Here is a 23182-nt window from a genome sequence, read left to right on the forward strand (position 1 = left end):
AAGAACATCACTAAGAGGAGTAGACGCCCTATGAAGAAAGGATCCTCTTAGTTGTTCAAATTCGGGTCAAAGCCCATGAATGAATTAGAAAAATCTTTCTCTCCATTTGCTCTTTCCTCATGGCAATAAAACTTTCTTCCCATTGCGGTTCAAGGTGAGCAAGCATATCCCCATAGAGGAGATAGAGTACTATAATAGTCTCTAATGCTCATATACCCTTGCTTGGTTCCTCTTTTTTTTTTTATAAAAAAAAATGTCTAGAAAGGTCCTTTTAAGTATACATACCTTTCATGAAGAACCATGCTTCATTTGTCTTTTTAAATTTGACTAGATTAGCACAAATTTTGAGCTCCACATTATTCATAAACCATGCCAATATTTTGGCATGCTCACTTTCCCAATTTTCAACTTTGGATTGGTATTCTTCAATAACTTTGGCTTTTTCTTTATCTCCTTTCTTCTTGTTGAGCTTTAGTTGTGGTACTGGAACGGTGCCACATACATATCCCTAAAGTTTCTTGCCTTTGATTTTGTTTTCTATATCGTCCGCTCACATTCTATAGTTGGTCTCACTCAATTTGAATGAGAGGTCAATCTTTGCATCTTTGTCGGCCTTTGCAGAAGAGTTGAAAAAAAAACGAGAGTGTGAAGCTTAGAGATACTCAAATATAAAAAAAAAAGTCCCAAGAGTGTTCAAACACCTAGGGGCTCTGAAACCATGTAATGAAACACTAGTGCAAAGAACAATGTCACAACGTGACTACAAGAGATGCACAAACATACAAACAAGAAACCATTAATGGGCAAAAATACAACAAGCCACAAGGGGCCAAGTGATAAACACACACAATATAAGAGAGAGGACTTAAAAATATGAAAAATCTTTTATTGAAAATGCTTCAAAGAGTATCACAAATAAGTGGGGCAAGAACTCTTATACACATATTGGAAGCAAAGGGGCTCTTATGAGGGCCCAATCTAATATTTTAAAAAAATAAAGAAAAACTAAAAAGACAAAAAATAATAAAAACAAAAAAAGGTCCCTAGTGGACATGCGTATTTACAAGTGAAAAGAACAATTTGCCCCTAGTGGGCATTACAAAGAACATAAAGAATATATATATATATATATATATATATATATATATATATATATATATATATGGTAACCATATATTTTAACATGAACATGTAGTGTCATGCATAGAAAGAGTCAAGGAGATATGTCCTTGGACCATCCAAAACATGAGTAAATTTCCAATGATCAAAACAAAACTAAACATAACTAAATATATTTTAAAAGCCTTTATATAATGATACATTTATGTCATTTCTAGAGTTTTTAACAAAAAATGGCAAGATATCATTGTAAACCATATAATTTAAAACATATTTTTTGTGAAATTGTTGCATTAATTTCACATATTCTGTTGTGAGAATGCACTATCTTCTGTACACCTGATCCAGGAGAAATATGGACTAATCAGATCAACATTTGTTTCCATAAAGAGAGCAGACCAATGCATACGACTTCGATAGGGCATAACTTTGTCGTCCAATATTGGAATTCAACAATTTTGTGGCATTGGAAAATTTATTTCTTGGGCTACAACTGGAAAACTAACGAACTTTATTCGCCATCGCCTTGTTTCCCACCCGAGTTCCTTTGATATGGCAAATGGGCTAGTCAAAATTTAAAAAATACTATATATAGCAAATTTCAATCAGGACTTATCTCTTTATCTGCGAAGAGTTTGAGGATGGTTAAAAAAACAAAATTGACATAGTCAGTGAGCTTTACATAGATATGAGCTTATGTAATTTGAATATGTAATTGACCTAATTAGGTAAGTATACTCCTTTATAATTAGTAGCAAGATCCCATCCTAATTAGGAAAAGAAAGCATAGCCTAATTAGGAACTGGGGTACCCACTAGTACAAATAGGGGTTCCATGTATCAAAAATAGATGGAGTATTTTTGGCGGATAACGGAATCAAAGAGGGTATAAACACCCTACTTTCAATTTTCCTCAAATTTTATGTGTGAGTTCTCTTTTGGTTTCCAGTTCTTAAGATCTGGTTCATGTGGATTGGAGGAAGAGATTTCTCCTCTTCTAATTTTGAATCAACATCTTATTTTAACTGTTTAATGAGATAGCAAGCGTAGTGGTAATGTTGTTATTGTTAAACATGCAATATATTTCTTAATAAATATATCAATTAAGAAACAACAAGTACATAAATTCTAATTAGCCCTTAACAAGCTTATCGAGATTATGATAAACAAAAGCCACAGTATTAGGGTTGAGCTTGAGCTTTTCTTGGGAAGCTTGGATCATCACCTAACATTATGCCAGGGGCTACTTTGGTCATTTAAATCACAGAAACTAACAAGTCATTTTAGAAATTGACATGTTGCCTATTAAGCTATTAGCTTACTAATTGATTAATGTCTTTTCTTTTTTTTACAGTATTTCATTGAGCCTTCTCTTGGGTGTATATTTCGGTCAAAGAGGGAGGTCCTCCAGTACCTCAAGGATGGAGATGTCAGAAAAACCAAAAAATGGTTAAAAGTAGGTGTCATCAACTCCATCTCATCTATCTATTATTTGGTTGATTTTGATCTCAATAAATTTTCTCTGTTTTTGGTAGATTAGAAAATGTCCTACTTATTACCTGTTTATGAAAAACTGTTTAATTTTTTAATCAACCACCTGCTTTTCTCTAATGCATTTCGAATACCTATTTGAGGGAAAAAATTTGCTCTTTTGTTCTTCACTGATAAAACAAACATCGTATGTTCTTTTAATGAGACCAATGTTGAAGACATTTTGTGCTTTCCTTGTTGACTAATTTATAGTCAGTTGATTGATTTTAGGACTAGGTTTATCTCTGTGGCAAAGGTGAAAAAAAACACACGTAGTTAATTGTTATAATAGAAAAGTTTTCAGTGGCTCTTTAGCAAATGGGTGATAAGTTGTTTTTTTTTTTTGGTAAAATACCCTCTTTTCCATCTCTCACATGGTGAACAACAATATTTTATTTCTAGTTTTTGAATATGAAGAATGTTAGGAAAGCATTTCTTTTTATTTCTTTATATTATGTGTTTTTGAATATCAATACTAATAGCATCTACTTCCTCAGATATTTAGAATGTAAATTTTGTCCACAAAATGGATTTCTATAAACTTTTAGAGCATAATTGGTAATTCCAGAAAAGCCTGCAACTAATTGTTAATAACTTAATAATCCATCTTCATAATATCTGTGAGTGATACATGAACTTCTACGCATTTGTACTTGGGATTGGCTAAATTGCATGTTATGCTTCTTGAACTAAAGATATGCATGTGTTGACTATTCTGCCAAAATTTGTTTTTTGAGAAACAGTTCCAAAATGAGTTATTCTAATTTTTTGTGTCACAAAGATGGAAAATGTATGTGCTTGATCCACTCTTATGATAAAGAATTAATTGCATGGCTGTCTTTGGCAAAAAGCCTCCACAAATTCTTTTCCATCACATCTAAAATGCAAGTTGAATTTTGCAAATTCTCCTTAATTTTTTATTATTTCCTAAAACATCCTTGATTAAATGAAAACATGAAAACCTGGTTCAGTGTTCTGATTCTATTGGCTTTCACCATAAGCTTTTCAATGATAGTGGAGGAGGGAAGGATGGTCTCCTATGTGGAAAGTACATTTTGAAAATTAACTTGGTTCTGCCAGCTACAGTAATAGTTTGTTATTGTTAGTTTTCTTGTTCTTCAAGTAGTTCATCAGTAATTCATCTTGGTGTAAGATTCAATCAGGGAATAAGGCACCCTATTCATCAAGACAATAAAAATTGAAAGTCAGAGCCTAAATGAAGAACTAAAAATGATACAAAATCAATCTGCGCCCACAAAACAATCATTTGATTTGTTTTTGAACTCTAAAATTTATAGTTTTTGTTTGTTTTTAATAGAAACTATATTGTTACAATTTCTCCACTCTTGGAGTAATTTCATCCAGGAAGTCTCTATTGTTCTTTTTGACAACGTCCAACTTGATTTCATGTTGTTTCAGGTAGGGCCACGGTGGTTGCCAGATGGTTGGATTGTGGAAATTAGAAACAAAACAAGGGGTAGAACAGCAGGAAAGAAAGAGAAGGTAAGCATTACGGTATATTCATTTGTTTTCTTTAATGGTTATTGACTAGGAAAATATTAACTACATGTATAGTGTAGACTATTGGCAGTCGTTGTCAGGTTGACCTAACCAAGGATATGACTCATCTCTGCAATGTGTCCTATACTTGGGTCTAATTGAATCATCTGGGAATCTTGGTCAAATCTTGTCAGATGAATTTTTTTCACAAATGAAACTTGAAGCAGCATTGGTCATAGATTTAGATCTGAATTATGACTGCAAACAAGCTTGGCCTGAACTTTTCTTGGCTCAATCTTATGTTTGTTCATGTCAACTTTACTCAAAATCTGGCTGAAATTGTCCAATGCTTGGCTCGACATACTTCAACTTGGTTCGGTTCAGATTGAGCCCTTTTTTGTTATTATGTGAAGACTCATGACCAATTAACTCTTTCTTTAAGAACTGCAAATGGGAAGGGTGGATGCCCCTGAAGACACAATAATGTCTAAATGAGTAGCTGGAAGCTTTGCTATTATCTTTCCTTCTAATTGACATTGCCAGATTATGACAATATGTGAAGGATTGGGCAGTTCAGTTCTTACATATGCATTTGTGCATGGTGTGTATGTGGAGTTGTGGACACACACATACACGAGAGAGAGAGAGAGAGAGAGAGAGAGAGAGAGAGAGAGAGAGAGAGAGAGAGAGAGAGAGAGAGAGAGAGAGAGAGAGAGCTTTCTTGCAAGCTTGGCTTGTTTATCAATAAGCTTCGAATTTGGCATTGAGATCAGCTTATGAACTTCAATATAAGCTCAAGCTAGCTGGTAAACAAGCCAAGCTTGAACTACTTTTGAGAAACTTGTACTAGCCTTAAGCGATTGCGTATGAACTGATCAAATCTGGAATGGACCTGATAAAGGATTGTGTCAATATATGTACCCAATAAGATGCCCTTTTTCCTGTTGGCTTTTGCAGCTTTTCACTGATCCCTCATCTGGCTGTACTTTCCGATCCAAGGAAGAAGTGCTCCGATATCTCAAAAAGAACGACTTTAAAAGTCAAACAAAGCATACCAAGCATGACATCATCAAAATTGATTCGAGCCCATCCAATCATTTTTCAGTTAAGCTTAAATTCAGCAAATTCCTATTCTTTTTTCTGTTACATTAAAAGTTCTGCTAAACTGCTCCTTTGCTTTCTTTTTCTGTCCTTTAGTTCCAGATAAATTTCTCCCTAAATCTTTTGAATTGGTCCATTTCACAGGAACTGTTAAAAGAGCTGCCATATGATTGGGTTGCAGGGACCAAAACGGGAAGGCAAGATCTAGCAATCCAGAAGCAAGACAAGGTGAACACCTCATACGATATTTGGAAGCCTCTTCTCTCTCAAAAATATCAATTTACAATAGAATATTCTGTTCTTCCAAGTGTTCTTTTTGGCCAACTTGTTGGCAATTATTGAAACATTAGGCACTTGTTAGCTGCGCCATGATGGGAGACACTAATGACTTAGGCTTATCAAGGCACTAGTAGCTTAGAAGAGTGGACAAAAACTTCTTTATTTGTATCTGTTAATTGTTGACTATTCTTTACCTATATTAACCTGCTTGACTGAGTTGTCTGTGTCTTGAGTCAGTAATTTTTGGAATGACTTAGTCATAGGCAATGGACAGTTTGAGAATACCGGGTGCATATATAGGTGCCATTTCATGATAGTATTGGGATTAGTGACAGAACTTGCTAAGATCAAAACTCAGTTAGCTTTGGGCCGACAACCTTGCTATCTGAGTTTTAATCATGTTTGAGCAGGTATTGCCATGTTACACTGAGTACTGTTGAGTCTTGGTGATAACCAGTTAAGTGTGATTGGCAAAGGTATTTTAGTTTTGAACAAGTCTTGCATTGTCCTGACTCCTGAGTCCCTGATTGGTGATTCTCCCAGACAAACATCAGCCTCTGTCAAAGCACTACAAGGACATTTGAGTCTTGATAAAATCTTTGATTGTCCTGAGTCTTTGATTGGTAATTCTCCAAGCAAAACATCAGTGTCTCTTGAAATGGTAAGTATGAGTATGCCAGTCTGGGTTGTCTCAAGAGAAAAGAAAAAAGAAAAAGAAAAAACTGTCAAGTCATACTTGAATTGGTCAATATTAGGTTTGAACTTGGCATAACCTAGTAGTTTTTGCTTCTGTTGCAAAACAAAGTTCATAGAGTAGAAGACAGCTCAGGCACTTGGTTGAATGATTGAATCCTTTGACCCATGTCCTAATGCTTCATAAAAATAAATTGTCATCCATGTCCCTTACATGTATCAAGATAGAAACTCTTGTATTTTTCCAAAGCTAAATTCAGGCAGGTTATTTCCAAATTATCTTTCAGTCATTAGTGTTTTTGAAATCATAAGAAGTTTCTCCTATTAGCATGAATATGCAAGTAGTTATAAATGGACCGAAGATTTTTTTTTCACATTCATGGACTAAGAATATCATCATATGCCTGGTTTTGCTTGGTGGTGTGCCCGAACCAACTTTCCATGGATTCTCAATGGCATTATGCTAAATACTAAACTAACTGAAATTGTTAAGGATGTCTACATCCTGAAAATTAATTTAAAAGCTAGCATGTGACACAACAAATGGGTAGAAACTGTAAGAAAATGGATTTTCCTCAAACAAACTTGAAATGCTTCCTCACGAATAGACTCTCTCAAGAACCATAAAGGTTTACACACAAGGCAAACACTTAAGAACCACTAGGGTTCACCCACAAAATACTCAAAAGAGAGATTCTAAATGAAAAAGTGAAGAATTGATTTCATTTAAGTGGGACAAAACCCACATACACAAGATGAAATACAATGGGGTAACTCCCCATATATATACACAAAAAGAGAGGGCAAGGGAGAGTTGTTGGACATTCCAACAACTCTAAATGGAGTCGTTGGAGTGTCCAACGACTCTTAACAGTTTTTGCTTTTTGACTTCGTCAAAAAGCAAAAGGTCTATATTATGTCAAAAAATGAAAAATAAACTAAAAAGTAAAAACCTAACTAACCTATGCTATTGTAACTAAACTGAAAAAAAAGATTACATATTATGGGATATTTACATATGAGATTACAATTTTTTACACTCTCCCTAAAACTTACGGTTGAACAACAAAAAATTTGTCTAAGAGAAAGTGAAATCGATGAGTAGCAAGCGGTTTGGTGAAGAAATCTACCAGTTGAAGTTTTGAGGAGACATAAGGAAGATCAATGGTGCTTTGTAAAAATTCCTCACGTACATAGTGGCAATCGATTTCGATATGCTTGGTTCGTTCGTAGAATGTCCGATTGCTGACAATATAAATAAAACTTTTATCGTCACAACATAGCCATGATGCACTTGTACTTGTAACACCCATATCAAGAAGTAGTTGTCTCAACCAGACCACTTCCATGGTGGTGGTAGCCATGGCTCTCTTTTCGGCTTCAGTAGATAAAAGAAAAACCTTTTATTGCTTCTTACACCTCCACGAGATCAATGACTCTCCAAAGAACACACACAGTCCAGTAGTTGAGTGTCGATCATTTGGATCACCTCCCCAATCTGCATCAATATAAGCAGTTAATTCTAGTGTGGAAGAAGCCGACAAAAACAGTCTAAAAATAAAAGTTTTAATATATCTAATAATGCGTAACACAGCTCCCATATGAACAGAGGTGGGGGCATGCTGGAATTGACTTGCTGTGTAAACAACATGTGCAATGTCAGGTCTTATGATGGAGATGTAAGGCAACGCCCCAACAAGTTGTCTATAAGGTGTTGGGTTCTCAAGAGGTTCCCCATCGTCAATTTTCATTTTGATGTTCACAACTTCAGGGGTATCAACATGTTTGTCAACTATGATTCTTGACCTGTCAATAATATCAAGAGCAAATTTAGATTGAGTTAGTAAATAACCTTTAGGAGAATAAACTACTTCAATACTAAGATTTTTTAAAAAAAAAACCTAAATCACTCATTTCAAAGTTGCTTTTGAGAAATTTTTTGATATTGTCAACTCCCTGTTTATCACTTTCTGTGATGATCATGTCGTCCACGTAGAGAAGAAGAATGATGATTCCTGCATTAGGTTTCTTAATAAACAAAGTTGTGTCAGTGAGACAAAAATGAAAGCCAAAATCAAGCATAACCTTACTGAATTTATCATACCCAGCCTTTGAGGCTTGCTTAAGACCATATAGGGCCTTATGTAACCGAAGGGATTTTCCTTGAAGAACTTCAATGCTAGGAGGTGGTTCCATATAGACTTCTTTGGTTAGACTTTCGTTGAGAAGTGCATTCTTGACATCCATTTGAAAGATATGTCATTTCTTCATGGAGGCAAGGGCTATTAGAGTTCTTACAGTGGTCATTCTAGCGACTGGTGTAAAGGTTTTTTCGTAGTCTATGCCATATTATTGGGAATAACCTTTGGCGACTAGTCGAGCTTTAAATCGTTCAAGAGTGCTATCACTCTTAGTTTTAACTTTGTATACCCATCAACATCCTACAAGCTTTTTTTTCAAGTGGAATATCTTGAATAGTCCATGTGTTTGCTTTTTCCAAGGCATTTAACTCGGTTGTCATAACTTCGAACCATTCTGAATGTTCTTTTGCTGTATTATAGTTTGAAGGTTCTATATAGGAGTGTAATAGGGCAATATATGCTTGATGTTTTGGTGAAAAATATTCATAGGATATAAATTTTTTGGGCACATTTGACACCCTAGATGATTTTCTGGTTTCTATTTGATCTTGTGCTTTAATATATTTTTCTAGAGCACAAGGTTGCTCTAGATTTCCTCGCCTGAAGTATTGAATGTAGTCTGGATGAGATGTTTCAACGTTGATTATACTATTTTGATCTTCTTGATCAAGTTCTTCTTCATTAATTTCTAGAACTAAGTCCAACAAGGAGTATTCATCAACCTCTCTAGGGTTTTTAGTTTCAAAAAAACTTTCATTTTCTAAAAAAGATACATTTCTTGACAGATATAACTTTAGTTCTGAGATCAAGGCATCTATAGCCTTTCTGATTGCTTGCATAACCAAGGAATGCACAAGGAATGGCTCGAGGGGAAAGCTTATCATTTTTATTGGAGGAAACAGAATATTTGCAACCAAATACTCTTAATCGCGAATAATCTAGAATTTGTTTAAAAAGTTTTTCAACAGGTGATACATTTTTTAACAAAGATGATGGAATTTTATTAATTAGATATATTGCGATTAGAGTAACTTCGGCCCAAATTTTTTTTGGAACTTGATGAGTAATGAGAAGAGTTCTTGTTGTTTCTATAATGTGTCTATGTTTTCGTTCTGCTAAACCATTTTGCTGTGGGGTATATGGGCATGACTTTTAATGTAAAATACCATGTAAATTTAAGTAATCACTAAATTCTTTTGATAAATACTCTCTCCCTGAATCGGTGCAAAATATAGAGATATCATTCTTAAATTGGTTCTTAACTAGTTTATAAAAAATTTGAAAATGTAAAAATACTTCGGATTTATGTTTGAGAAAATAAATCCAGGTATGTCTTGTAAAATCATCTACAAAAATGACGTAGTATGAAAACCCTCATTCTGATATGACAAGTGCAGGACCCCATACATCCGAATGTACTAACTCAAGAGGTCGAGATGAGATAAAATTTCTTTCTTGAAAGGGTAATCTCTTCATTTTTCCAAGAATACATTTTTCACATTTAAAATGTCTCAGAATTACAAAAGTTTTTCATATTTGGAAAAAATGAATTTTGGATATGTTAGGATGACCAAGTCTCCTGTGCCATAAATCCAAGTCAATTTTCTGAACATTACAACAAAACGTATTCTTGGGAATTTTCAAAAAATCCTTGTAGTATAGGCCTCCTTCTCTATGGATTTCCCCAATCAGCTTCCTTGAATGGTGATCCTGCACTTGGCAACCATGAGAAGAGAAGGAAATGTTATATCCACGGTCAATTAATTGAGAAATGGACAAAAGATTGAGGTTGAATTTTGAAATATATCTAATTTGAGGAATATGAAATCTTTTTAAGTTTTGATAAGTTTTTTCAAAGTTCCCTATTACTTTAATTTCTAGTAATGTTCCATCAGCAATAAAAACATTGGACCCATTTGAGTTATGACATTCGGATAGCATTTCAATATTCTAAGTCATATAGAAAGAAGCACCTGAGTCAAGAAGTCATAGAGTTTTACCTGGATCAGAAGTGCTAACTGAAGAGACTGCATCTCCCGTAGATGAAGATGCTCCTTTGAGTAGAGGTCCAAGAGCTTCTACCAATTGTACCAGAGACATGCTTCCAATGGAAGATTCGCTTGATTCTTGTGGTGGTCCGACTGCGGCGACTTTTTTCTCATAGGGCCTTTTTAATTTTGGGCAATGGTTTTTTACATGTCCCAGTTTGCGACAATAATAGCAAATGATTTTTCTTCTCTCAAAATCATTTCCTTGTTTTTTAGCATTTCTCCTTCCATAGTTAGGAGGTTTGTAAGTCTTGACATAGTTTTCGGTTTTCGAGACGGCTAGAACTGAGTCATTATTCTTGGAGATTCTACTTTTGAGTCTATTTTCTTTCATACTTAACTCCTCTATTGTATCTTCTATTGAAGGCACTTTTCCACGATGAAGGAGGATAGACTTAGTGGATTCAAATTTTGATCTTAATCCACTAATGAAATGAAAAAAATGCTCCGCATTGATTTGGTTTTGGCGGAGTTCAATATCTTGTGGACAATGCCATTTTGGTTCAAGAAGAACTAATTCTTCCCACAATTCCGACAAGTCATTATAATACTCCCTAATGCCCTTGTCTTCTTGAACCATATTTCTTACTTTAATTTGAAGATTGCACACATGTGCAGTATCTTTAAGAGAATAGATCCTCTTAAGATAGTCCCAAACTTCATTTGCATGCTCAAATTTTGTTAAACTTGAGCATTTTTTTATATCAACACTTGAAATAAGCCAAGACATGATCTTGACATATCCCATATGCCATTCTTTTCACTTTTTCTCGTAAGTAGATATGGTATTAACTCTTTTTACCTCCGTGAGAGGTATTTCCTTTTCTCCTTCATCCTTCGTAAGAATTAGAGTAGGTTTCTCATCGGTTTCATCTACTAATCCCCATAAAACCTTCCCCCATATAAGATGCTTCATAATTGAAGCCTATGTGACATAGTTGGAATCATTTAGTTTGATGGGATTAATGGTGACATTATCATTGTCATCCATTTTATAATATTTGGGAAAAGATATAAAAGAAGAAAGAGAAAAAATAAATAGAAGAATACTCTACCACAAATGATGAGTACGAATATCCTTCAAGTTTTTTACGTCTTCACACGATCACCACTTCAAGAAGTATCATTTTCTTGCAAGAAACTTGTGTGGCATGTTTCCCAATGCATCGAAAGAACTTATCTTGATTGCTTCAACCAAGCTCTGATACCATGTAAGAAAATGGAATCTTCAAACAAACTTCAAATGCTTCCTCACAAATAGACTCTCTTAAGAACCATAAAGGTTTACACACAAGGCAAACACTTAAGAACCACTAGGGTTCACCCACAAAATACTCAAAAGAGAGATTCCAAATGAAAAAGTGAAGAATTGATTTCATTTAAGTGGGACAAAGCCCACATACACAAGATGAAATACAATGGGGGTAACTCCCCATATATATATATACACAAAAAGAGAGGGCAAGGGAGAGTTGTTGGACATTCCAACAGCTCTAAATAGAGCCGTTGGAGTGTCCAACGACTCTCACAGCTTTTGCTTTTTGACTTAGTCAAGTCAAAAAGAAAAAGGTTTATATTATGTCCAGCTTTTGCTTTTTGACTTAGTAAAAAACCAAAAGGTCTATATTATGTCCAAAAAATGAAAAATAAACTAAAAAGTAAAAACCTAACTAACCTATGCTATTGTAACTAAACTGAAAAAAAGATTACATATTATGGGATATTTACATATGAGATTATCTATGAGATTACAAATTTTAACAGAAACTAGGCAGGAGTGCTAAGCAGGTCTAGGTACTTGCGCAGATTTTTTAGAACACATTTGGCTGATGGAGCAATAGTGGGGGGACAATATGTTTGTTGTGTTCATGAAACCTTGGATCCTCAGCTATATGGTAGCACTCTGATTATCACAATGCAAATCCGTTGACGATGATAGAGTGACATACATATCCCTTAGTAATCATTGAAGCCAAACATTCTCTGAAGTAGTCTGTGCCATAGCTCAATGCTCAACCTCTCTTGTAGACAATGTGATCCTCTGCTGCTGCTTGTCCTTCTAGGAGATCAAAGAATGTTCAAGAAAGATAAAAAAACCTGTAGTGGAATAATTTGTAATTTTGTACTACATCTCCAAAATCAAAATTACAATATGCATTAAGCCCAAGTGAAGAGGATGAAGAAAAGAGTAATACATAATGCATAGTATTTCAGAAATACCTAATGATCCTTAATACAACAGCCAGATGAACTGTACAGGGTGCACTTATAAATTGATTCACTAGATACAAAACATAGGCAATATCTGGTAGTAAAATGGTCAAGTAAATGAGACTCTCAACCAACTAACGATATTGTGTAGGATCAATAAGAGGCTCACCATCTGTCGATCTAAGTTTAGCATTTGCCTCAACGGGTATCTACATGCTTTTTATCCTCTACTAGCTTAGCCCGAGTCATAAGGTCAGCTGCATACTTATGCTGCGATACTAAATATCCTCTTTTAGAATATGCAACCTCCAACTCAAGGAAATGCCATAATACCCCTAAGTCTTTTATCTCAAATATTTGCCCAAGCTTTTGCTTTACGCAGTCAATCAAATGAGTATCATCCCCTCTAATAATCATATCATCAACATATAGCAAAAGCAAGCACTATCTTTTGAGAAGATGATGAGATAAACAAAGTTGGATCATGATAGCTTCGAATAAAGCCAAGTCATCTTACTGCAGTACTAAACCTTTCAAACCAGGCTCTAGGTGCCTGCTTGAGACCATATAATGCTCTGTGAAGGCAATAAATTCTCCCTTTAGAATCTGACATACATGATGGCAACTGCACAAAATCTCCATTGATGAATGGATTTTTACATTTAGCTACTATTGCAATTGCAAGTAGCATATGAATAGTAGTCATGTGAGCTAATGGGTAAACGTCTCTCCATAGTCAATGCCAAACTCTTGATGATATCCCATAGCTACAAGTCTTGCCTTGTGATACATATCCATTTGAAACTGGATCTACTTTGACATTGGATGGACCGGAGAAAGAAGAGAACCAACCCAAATCAGCCTTGGGAAGATTGGAGTTTGGAGCGGAGCATGAAGCGAATTGGATCGGCAAAGGTGGACCCGGATCCAAGGAGGGGACGGATGGCCCTAGTGGGGCCCATCAAGGCGTTGACCTTCCCTTGGGAGGTGCCTAGATTGGCGTGCAAGGTGTTTATGAAGGCTTTTTAGGTGTTACCTCTGAGCCAAGGGAGGTTGTACCTATTTTGGAAAAAGCCTCTTAGGATTTCCTATTTAATGTTTCTTGATTTTGTGAAGGATGTTAATGCCTCTCTTGAGCCTATAAATAGTGGCTCATTTTGTATTGTTGGATATGAAAATTATATGAAATGAGCTGAAGCTCTCTCCTCTCCAAATTCGTCTATCTTTCTCTCCTTTTAGGCGTGTCTCTTTCTTCTATTCTTTCCCTTAGCCCCTGGGCCTTCATCCGATTGGGTCCCTTCTTTGAACTTGTAGCAAGTCCCTCCCCTTGACTTGTCTCTCTTACTCATAGTGGTGGTTGATCCCTAGTGGATTTGATTTCTACAAGTGGACCTAGGCTGCAGCCCAGGCCCATCTTCACCAAAGTGCTCAAGGACTCACTTAGGTGGACTCACCATTCTGAAGAGTTCATGTGTTTTCAGCGGTTCTAGCCAGCCCCAGCCGTACCAAACAGTTGCAGATCTTCCTAAGAATCTCCGTTAAGTTCCAGTAAGTCGAAACCACCTTCACCTAGGCTCAAACCCATTTATGTAACTCTTTGACCTAAACCGAATATAGTTAACCAACCAAATTCCACATGCTTTGAATTGCAGAATTTGACCCACCTTCCCTAGGTCATATATCCCTCATCCAACTCGATCTAACCCTGCAATTTTCACCATAGGTGCTCCAAGGTGTCCCCAACCTTTCCTCCAAAAACCAGCCTCACACTTCAAACCAGTTAGGAAAACCAACATATTTATCGAACCCTGCCAAACCTGAAACCCAGTTCGGATTAGAATTCCGGTTTTCTGTTCTCGACCTCATAAATTCCAAACCCCAAGGAGTTAGACCATCAAATTTTAACCAGACCTTCTTAGACGTTTCTGGATCATAACAATGAAAGCCCTTTGCCAATTAGGATATTCAATAAAACAACACTTAATGTTGGGTCACTTATCTGTTTCATGTTGAGGCAACAATATATAACATGTACTACCGAAGACGCACATAGATAAATAATCAGGAGCATGACCATACAACCTATGAAAAGGTGTCTCTTGCAAGGACACTAGTGTCCTGCAGTTTATAAAAAATAGTAGCAGCACTCCAAAGTATCCTGGAAACAATAGTAGCATCACTCCAAAATATCCTGGAAACACTATTAGAAAAATAAGAGTGCCCATGTGGACTCAAGGATGTGCCTATTATTGCGCTCAACTACCCCATTTTGCTTTGGAGCATAAGGGCACGACTTTTTGATGAATCACCCCCTTTTCATCTAAGAAATATTGCAACTGAACACTAGTATACTCTCTCCCTGAATATGAGTTCAAGGTCTTCAAGCGTATCGAAAACTATGTTTTGACCATAGCACAAAACTGTTTGAAGATATCAAACAGTTCACTTTTGTTTTTAATGAAATAGATCCATGTAAACCTAGTGCAATCATCAATAAATGTAGCAAAGTAAATTGATCCACCTTTAGAAGGAACTGGAGAGGGTCTCCATACATTAGAATCCACAAAATCAAAGTCATGTGAGGAATCAGAACTACTAGTCCCAAAAGACAATAGATGACTTTTAGCCAACTTGCAACTCTCATAGTTTTTAACCAAATCAGACTACTACTACTTTTGATTCATTAATCATGCCAGTGGACAACATATGCCTACGATGTTGATGCCATAGGACAAACAGGTCTAAAGCAATAGGAACTGACTGAGGTCTCAAATCTGAAGTTTAGGTAATACAGATGCTCATTTTTATGCCCAGTATCGATTGTCCTTTCTGACTGCCGATCCTGAACAAGACAACCATCAGGAATGAATATAGCATCACAGTTATAATGAATTATTTGACCAACAAAAATCAATTCATGGCAAGAGTTGGGATATGATTACGTTAGTAATATGCAATTGGTTTTTTATGTTAGGCTGTGATAAATAGAACTGACATTGTACTGCCATTTGCAGCTCAGAAAACTATGAAATGGTCTATAATCACTTTATATAGACTCGTTGCAGTCATATGATATGACGCTCCCGAGTTTATCAACCAACCAAAATTAAGTTCAAATGTCCCTGCATGAATTGTATTAAATGAGGAAGAAAATAGGGGTAAAGAAGTTGCAGAGTGAGAAGGTAATTGGCACTCTAGCACTTGCATGTTTGTTGCAGTCATAGCATTAGTAAGTGTAGCTGCACTAGTCATAGATGATACATGGTCAAGACAAGTTCTCTGCTTTTTCTCCAACTTAGAACGAGTATTTCATATTGCCAAGCCTCTTTCAATAGTTACATTTTACTACATCCTCTATCTTCTTGGAATCTGTATTCAATAAACTAAGACCTAGCCAAATACTAGCCTCCAATACAGACAAAAAGAGAGAGGAGATTGTCCAAGCCAAGGTAGGTCCAAAACACTATAAAAAATCAATTCTAGATGTTTTTTTTTTCAAATATGAGTGCACGGATGTGATCTACATGGTCGAAAACCTAAGAATCGGTACTTGAATCAAGTTTTTTTTATGTGTAAATATGATTTTATAATGTGCTGAAAATAAAAAATTAAAAATTTTGAACTTTTTTTGGACTATAAAAATCCTGTTTATGCAATAAAAAAAATGATCCAAGTGCTGGTTAGGTTTTTGACCATGTAGATCACATCCGTGCACTTAAATTTGCAAAAAAGCAGCATATATATATATATATATAGATAGATAGATAGATAGATAGATAGATAGATAGATAGATATAACAAAGGAAGGAAGATGAGAAAGTGAAAATAAAACCTTTAAAAAGAGAATATTGGAAAGAAAATAAACAGATTGAAGATCAACACAATTAAAACAGAATTAAATAAAGGCGAAAGGGCAAAAAGGTGCAAAACAGATCTAGAGAAGAGGATAAGAAAAAACTTAAGTAGCAAAGATCAACAGAAGAATAAAAATGAAAGAGAGAAGGGAAGGGAAGGGAAGAATTGACAAAATAAAAGACTAGTAGGGACTTATGTCTTGTTTGGCTTTGATACCGTACCAGTTTTTTATTGTCCTATAGTGTGTGCCCTGCCTTGAGAAGAAACTGAATGGAAGACGAAGATAGATGCAGCCAATGGAGGGGACGTCCAAGCAATTCTTGATGAGATAGCTCGCAGGACATCCGCTAGACTCCTTTTATAAATAAGATTTCTCTAATGTACAAAAATGCCCCTAATTAGTAAGGGAAGGAGAAGAGTAGAGCCACTTTATAACTTTACAGCTTAAAAGACCAATACACCTTCCACATAAAATGTTGTACAAAATGCATATTCTTATCATCAGCTTCTGATATCAAATTTATACAAGTTTTGATGAGTTGGAAAGCCCTTCCAGTGCTCTGTCTTCTGTATTTTAGCAGCATAAACATATTTCATCATATTAGTGTCTAATTTGTCAAAGAATCAAACATTTTAGTTTTTATTACTTGGTTAAATAAATTTTACAATGGATTTCGGGATAATTAGTGTTTATATTTGTGGTTGTATCATGACCTAAATTAATCAAACAAGTAGAATTTACTTATTTGAATATAAATTATTTATAATTGAATATGCTTGAGTACGCTTACAAGTTTAAAATGACTACAGGCATATTGTGTATGATACATAAACTATAAAGTATAAATCTTATTAAATAAATGCACATGTCTTTGAATTCTAAAAGATCTACTTTCTGCAGTTCTTATATGTTACCACATAGTCACAGACATTAGCAAAATTTCAAAATATCGCAACATTAAGGCTGCAAAATAAAAAATCTTTTTAAAGGGAAAATTTTGGAATATTTTGAAAATATCAAATATATATTAATGTATGTATATGTATATAGCGATATTATCATGATAATATCACTATATTATCGTGATGATATCACAATATTATCATGATAATATCACAATATTATCGTGATTTATGGGTGAGGTCTTTCCTGTTCTGGTCTTGCGGCAGCAAGAAAAAGCTCAGAAGAAGGAAAGAAGGAAGGAAGTTTGTCCAATTTTTCTGTTTTCTTTTAAAAAAAAATCAATTTATTTTTTAAATACCTAGATTTTCCCAATATTTATTGAAAAACCAATAATATCCCGAGATTTTGACTCGCTGAGATCGATATTTGTAACTATGGGTTATCATAGTATTCTACATCTTTTCCTACCGTTCAGCTCTGCATTGGGTAATGCTGCCTATTGGTCAGTTTCCAATTTGTTCTGACACTAGCCAAACTGAGTTATCTAGCTCATTATCCTCCGAGTCATCATAGACTCAGCCAAGCCTGTCCAATCTTGATTAGTGTGATGAACAGATCAAGGTGACACTCGAGAGAGGCTCATTTGGTATACCATTTTGTCATGTATTTAGTGAAGTCTATCTAATCTTGAGTAGACCTGATGGAAAGATCAAGAAGAGACTGGAGTATCTTGCTAGTTTCTGGCTCCATGGCTGTCCATGAACTGCCTGAGCCCAAGTTGGATCTAGTGACACTGGTCAGCTGTGTTGCTCATGCCTAGTGGAGCATTCCAATCACAGTTTGTTGTTGTTACATCTTTATCCTACAGTATTACTTTGAGCTGTCAGAGGCAATTTTGGTTCAACGAGTGAGGTGTTGTACCACATTCAAACTGTCAATCAGATATCTTACCTTTGTTATGCAAGAAACAAAGTAGCAACCACCTCCTCCTTCCAACTGATGCAGAATGCTTGGTGAGAGACTGTCTCTCACTTTATGGAATTTGACTTGAGTGGTTATTTAAAAGGCTCCCATCTGAAGTGTCTGGTGGTGCTTTTTGCTTTTGTAGTACAACAGAGAAGCAAACCTGATGATTAGGCCATATGTACCTCATGAAGTACATTTAGAGTTGCCGACTCTTATCATATCTGAGCTGAGGGCATGTGTAGGTCCAAAGAGGTTCCCTGATACGGTTTGGATGCAGCAAGGATGTTGGTCAGTTGCAAAATTATCCTCATTAATTATGAGGCGCTATTGTAGTGTCCATGCATTTCTTTACCAAAGCATAATGTGTATGCTTTTCAATCTTCCTGTAGTTTTATTATTCTAAATTGACTTGAACTTAGGTAGAGCTGGGTTCTGAATCTTCATGGATTTTATGGGCTGCATTTGGCCCACAATTTGCACTTTAAGAGCTTAGACTGGATGTTCTACACTGAATTTAGATTCCACAGTACCGTTGCATCCTGAGGCTATGCACATTGAATTGTAGCACGTTGGTCATAACTGGTCTCTGATAGGCATATTCTATCCCATGCAAAAATTTGCCATGCCTCTTTGTACGTCATAATTTGAGTTGTATCTGAAGTGTGGTCCAGTGTGGAGTCTCAATTGAGTTTGTAATGGTATTGAGGCTATGATGTTTCTCACTCTTTTAGCCATTTATAAGAATTTTTTTCAGGGAAGAAGATACAAAGCGATGCGTCAACTTTTTCCAATCCCAACCACAAGGTCGAAGACTCGACTTGAGGTGTCCGCTAGTTCAGAAGGACAGATACCACCAAGCAAATCATCAGAACCATGTAAGTGATTACATTACAGTGTTTGCAAATGAAATTGTTTACAAAGATGGTTAAAATTTTTGTTTGTCATTAGAAAAGGATTTGTAGTAGGAAGCTACTGACTGATGTGGCTAGGAGAAGCAGATAATACATGAATCAAATTTCAAGCCAAGAAAAACAGATGTGGCCGACCATAGCCGGGGCCATTGCTCTGTTAAAAGTTGAATCATTCTTTTTTTTGCTTCTTGATGCTACTAGAGTTTGAAGCTTCCTACTTGATCTTAGCAAACTCTGAAAATGCAAAAATCACTAAGAGCTCTTCAGTTTTTGGCTCGAAGGCCTAGATATTTTAAAAGGAACACACACATACATGTCAAATTGTATAAAGCTTGGCATGCAACATGTATTACTTCCTTGTACCTATCCGACCTTTCCGTCGATCAGCAATATGTGGCACTGAACACCATAAATTACCTTGAACTCATCAAATCTTTGTTCAACAGTGGCATGGTTTAATATCTCAATTTACCTCAGATGGTATATTCAAGGTTAGACACATTATTTCTCTAGATCTACAGGGACAGAAAGAGCACTTGCAATGTGCAAAGTTTGTTCCCCCACCCAAGTGCAGTTTGTTATGGCAGGGTATGAATTTTCTAGCTGGTACTGCAACTTTCTTCAAAATTTGGAACTAGAATTGTTAGTTCATAAATGTACATACTCAGAATTTCTAGTAAAGACATTTTGGTAGGCTTCTTGGAGCTTTAATGGGGATCCTTGAGCATTAGTCCTGTAGGGGACTTTCGGTTTGAACTCCACCTGCTCGCTTAGGATTGGGATTTGCTGGTCTTCTCATTTTCAGAACTTGGGGCTGTCTTTAGTTGGGAGCCTCAGATGAAGGACTTGAGCCTTGGAACCTCAAGCTTTTTGAAGATCATGCTCATTTAATAAATGTCGAGTGCTGTCTTAACTAAAAGCTGGATAAAATTGTTAAGAACTAGTTAAGATTAAAGGGATAATGTTTGCTACCTTCGTGGATTATAAACCACCTAGTGAAGAACTAAAGTTAGCTTATTTTTTTGTTTATTGATTTTTTTTTTGCACAACTGACTCTCCAGATATGATCTACATATTTGGTTTAGTAAAAACCAGCCCTTGGATCATGTTATTTTCTGGGGGTTGAAAAATCAACGACCCACAATGTACCACATTTTCAAACTCAAAAAAACCATATATTTACGTTGCAGAAATATGATAAAGTGTAATCCCTACTATTTTGACCATGCTGAACACATCTATAGGGTCAGATTTGGTCAAAACGACCTCCCCCAATGAGTTTCAACTAGGTGATTTGGAACCCACAAGAGTAGCCAATGTTTTCCCAGATTTAAATTGAATAATATTATTGCCAAGTATCTGTATACCATCTATGAGCATCTAGCCTGATTGGCTCTCCCCCAACTTGATCCAGGAAAGTAATAAAAAAAGAAAGGCACTACGTTGTTGATCCTGACTCCATGAACATTGTTTTGTCATGCTCAGGTCATATTGGTTCCAAGTTGACAGGATTGGTTGATTCTGAAGTTGAGGACCAGAAAGGACTGGATCAAGTCAGTGCTGTGCAGATCAATCCGGTAGACTCAACTGAAGAACAGAATAATGGAACTGAAGAGCAGAGTAGTCCTCCATGTGATATCAAGCATCTCAGTCCAGAAACAAGTCTGGCTACACTTGAAACTGGTAGATCAGCTGGAATTCAAGTTAGTTTGGTTGGGCTCGATGCAGTGGCCGAACAGTGGAAGAATGAAACCAAAAAGCTGCAACTTGTCACTCATAAGAGCACTCGGGCACGGCGTAAAGTCAAGAAACCAACTGGTTGGTCTCGCTCTGAAGGTGACTCAAAGTCAAGACGGCTAGTCAGGCTGAACCTGGATGGCTCACCATCCAAGCTGGCTGACAGTCTGCAGGATGAACACCCTCAGTTGGTGAATAAGCTGCCAGAGGAGCCAACCAGTTGCGAGAAAGCATCCGAGACACAGAATTCCCCACTGGTCTTGCCTTTTGGTGATGCATGGCCGGATCCTTGCCTGGAGTTCGCCTTCAAGACGCTCACAGGTGCAATTCCTTTGCCTGACTTAGACCTGGCAATTCATGACCTGTTCCAGGAGCAGCTCAATGAGGTTCACACCCAAAGATTGGGGAATCCGATCTCAAACGGCTTCATCCATACTGAGTACCCCTTCCTGCCGGAGCTACCAGGCAAACCAGCATGTATGGACCCAGCGTTCTTCGTCAACCCAGGGTTGTCGCCAGCAAATCATCCTTCAGGGACTTCTCTGGCTGGAGATGTAACTGGGTTCAGGCAAGGCAGCTGAGGTGCAAACTAATGTTGAAAGTGCCTAACAAGTACCTTTTGCTGAAATTTTACCACGCATGGACTATATACATATGTAGCAGTAGCAGTTGTCATTTTGGCTCTACCTTTCTTGTTATGTTACTCAGGCATTGTTTCTTATCCAAGCTGAACCACAAGGGAGGATCAGGTGCACTGTCATTGCACACTTTTAGTGTGCTGGTGCACCTGATCACCCACCATCTTTCATATACAGCCTATCAGCTGGAGGGGGACCAGGTGCAATGTGATTACTTACTTTTAGTGTGTTGCTGCACCTGATCACCCTTCATCTTTGGGATACAGTCTGTCAGTTGTAGGGATGGCAGTGGACGGGGGTGGAGGTGGTGGACAAGGTCTCCACCCCCGTCCTGTCTCAAAATCTGAACCTCCATCCCTGCCTCCATCCCCGTAGGGGATGAATTTTAATCTCCACCCCCGCTTCCATCCCTGTTTCATGTTCTCCATCCCCAGTCCAAACGGGGTGAGGCAGGGTGGGGCCCGTTTCCCCTCGGTCTATAGTCATCCCCTGAAGGATTGGGGATGGAGCGGGATGGGGCAAGGCGGGGATTGGGATGGGGACGGGTCTGGGCAGATGTAAGTGTAAGTCCATCCCCGCCTTCATCCTCGCATGGAGATAGATTTTAACCTTCATCCCCACCTCCATCTCCGTTTCATGCCCTTCATCCACAGTCTAAACGGGGCGAGGCGGGGCTCCGTTGTCCCCCCCTAGTCAGTTGTGGGGCCCAACAGCACATGATTGGTAATAAGGTGCAGCGGCACACCAGAAGTGTGCAATCACATTGCACCTGATCTGTCCTCATCAGCTGTGGAGCCCAAAAGCTGATGATGGTTGATCAGGTCTAGCAGCACACTTAAGTATGTAAATCACATTGCACCTTATCTCAATTCTGGAGCCACCGACATGGGGATGCAGAACCCAACAGCTTTAGGGTCTAATTACCTAAACGGTTGCATTCACATTATCCGAGTACTAGATGGATCTAAGTTTAACCCGGGATCTCATCAATACCCGGCATATTTGGATACCAATATTTTGAAATGGTGACTTTACAGGATATGGTTGCTATCAGACCTAGGCATAGATTTTGATCCTGCCAAAGCCAGGCCTTGCCAGATTCGAACCTGGTACTACAATCGTTTACTTCACAGCATTCGATATTCACGCTGCAGCTTAGACTTAATCCATTTTAGCTTTTCCCAAATGGTGTCTTTGACCCGTTGTCCAAATGGCCCCTAAATTTGGGTGGGAAACATCCCGTTCAACTTTTTTTTTTCCTTAAAGTTTCTCAATGAAACAAAAATTTGACTTTCTTTTTCTCTTATATTCAAACCAAATCAAAGAAGAAAAACTTTTGACAGGCCTTAATATTTGAAGCCATCATCTCCCTATCCATCAAAATTTCAATACTAAATTAACTCTACGAGTAATTTGACCTGATTTCCTAAAATCTTTAGAATTTTTTATATTTTTTCGATATCCAAAATCACAAATATTTGACATCATTAGGACTTTTTTTACCCTTCACAACTATGAATTGAGGCTTTTTTGGGGATAAAATTGTACCG

At 36.9% G+C, this 23182-nt stretch overlaps 1 protein-coding gene across 2 annotated transcripts in view; it reads left to right on the forward strand.

Moving 5' to 3' along the window:
- LOC149845091 (uncharacterized) overlaps window positions 1-21694 on the forward strand; it is a 34746-nt gene extending 13052 nt beyond the window's left edge. The window contains exons 2-7 of one of the 2 annotated variants that reach the window (XM_089995505.1): window positions 2473-2574; window positions 4068-4151; window positions 5106-5252; window positions 5394-5477; window positions 19089-19221; window positions 20743-21694. In XM_089995505.1, the coding sequence (XP_089851631.1) occupies window positions 2473-2574; window positions 4068-4151; window positions 5106-5252; window positions 5394-5477; window positions 19089-19221; window positions 20743-21575 (1383 nt within the window). In that variant the 3' untranslated portion in view covers window positions 21576-21694. The remainder of the gene's footprint in view (window positions 1-2472; window positions 2575-4067; window positions 4152-5105; window positions 5253-5393; window positions 5478-19088; window positions 19222-20742) is intronic. The other variant, XM_089995506.1, reaches the window with a different exon arrangement.
- Window positions 21695-23182: the final 1488 nt, after the last annotated feature.

Source organism: Nuphar pumila, chromosome 2, assembly GCF_984573655.1.
Source record: "Nuphar pumila chromosome 2, dmNupPumi1.hap1.1, whole genome shotgun sequence".
Taxonomy (NCBI): domain Eukaryota; kingdom Viridiplantae; phylum Streptophyta; class Magnoliopsida; order Nymphaeales; family Nymphaeaceae; genus Nuphar; species Nuphar pumila.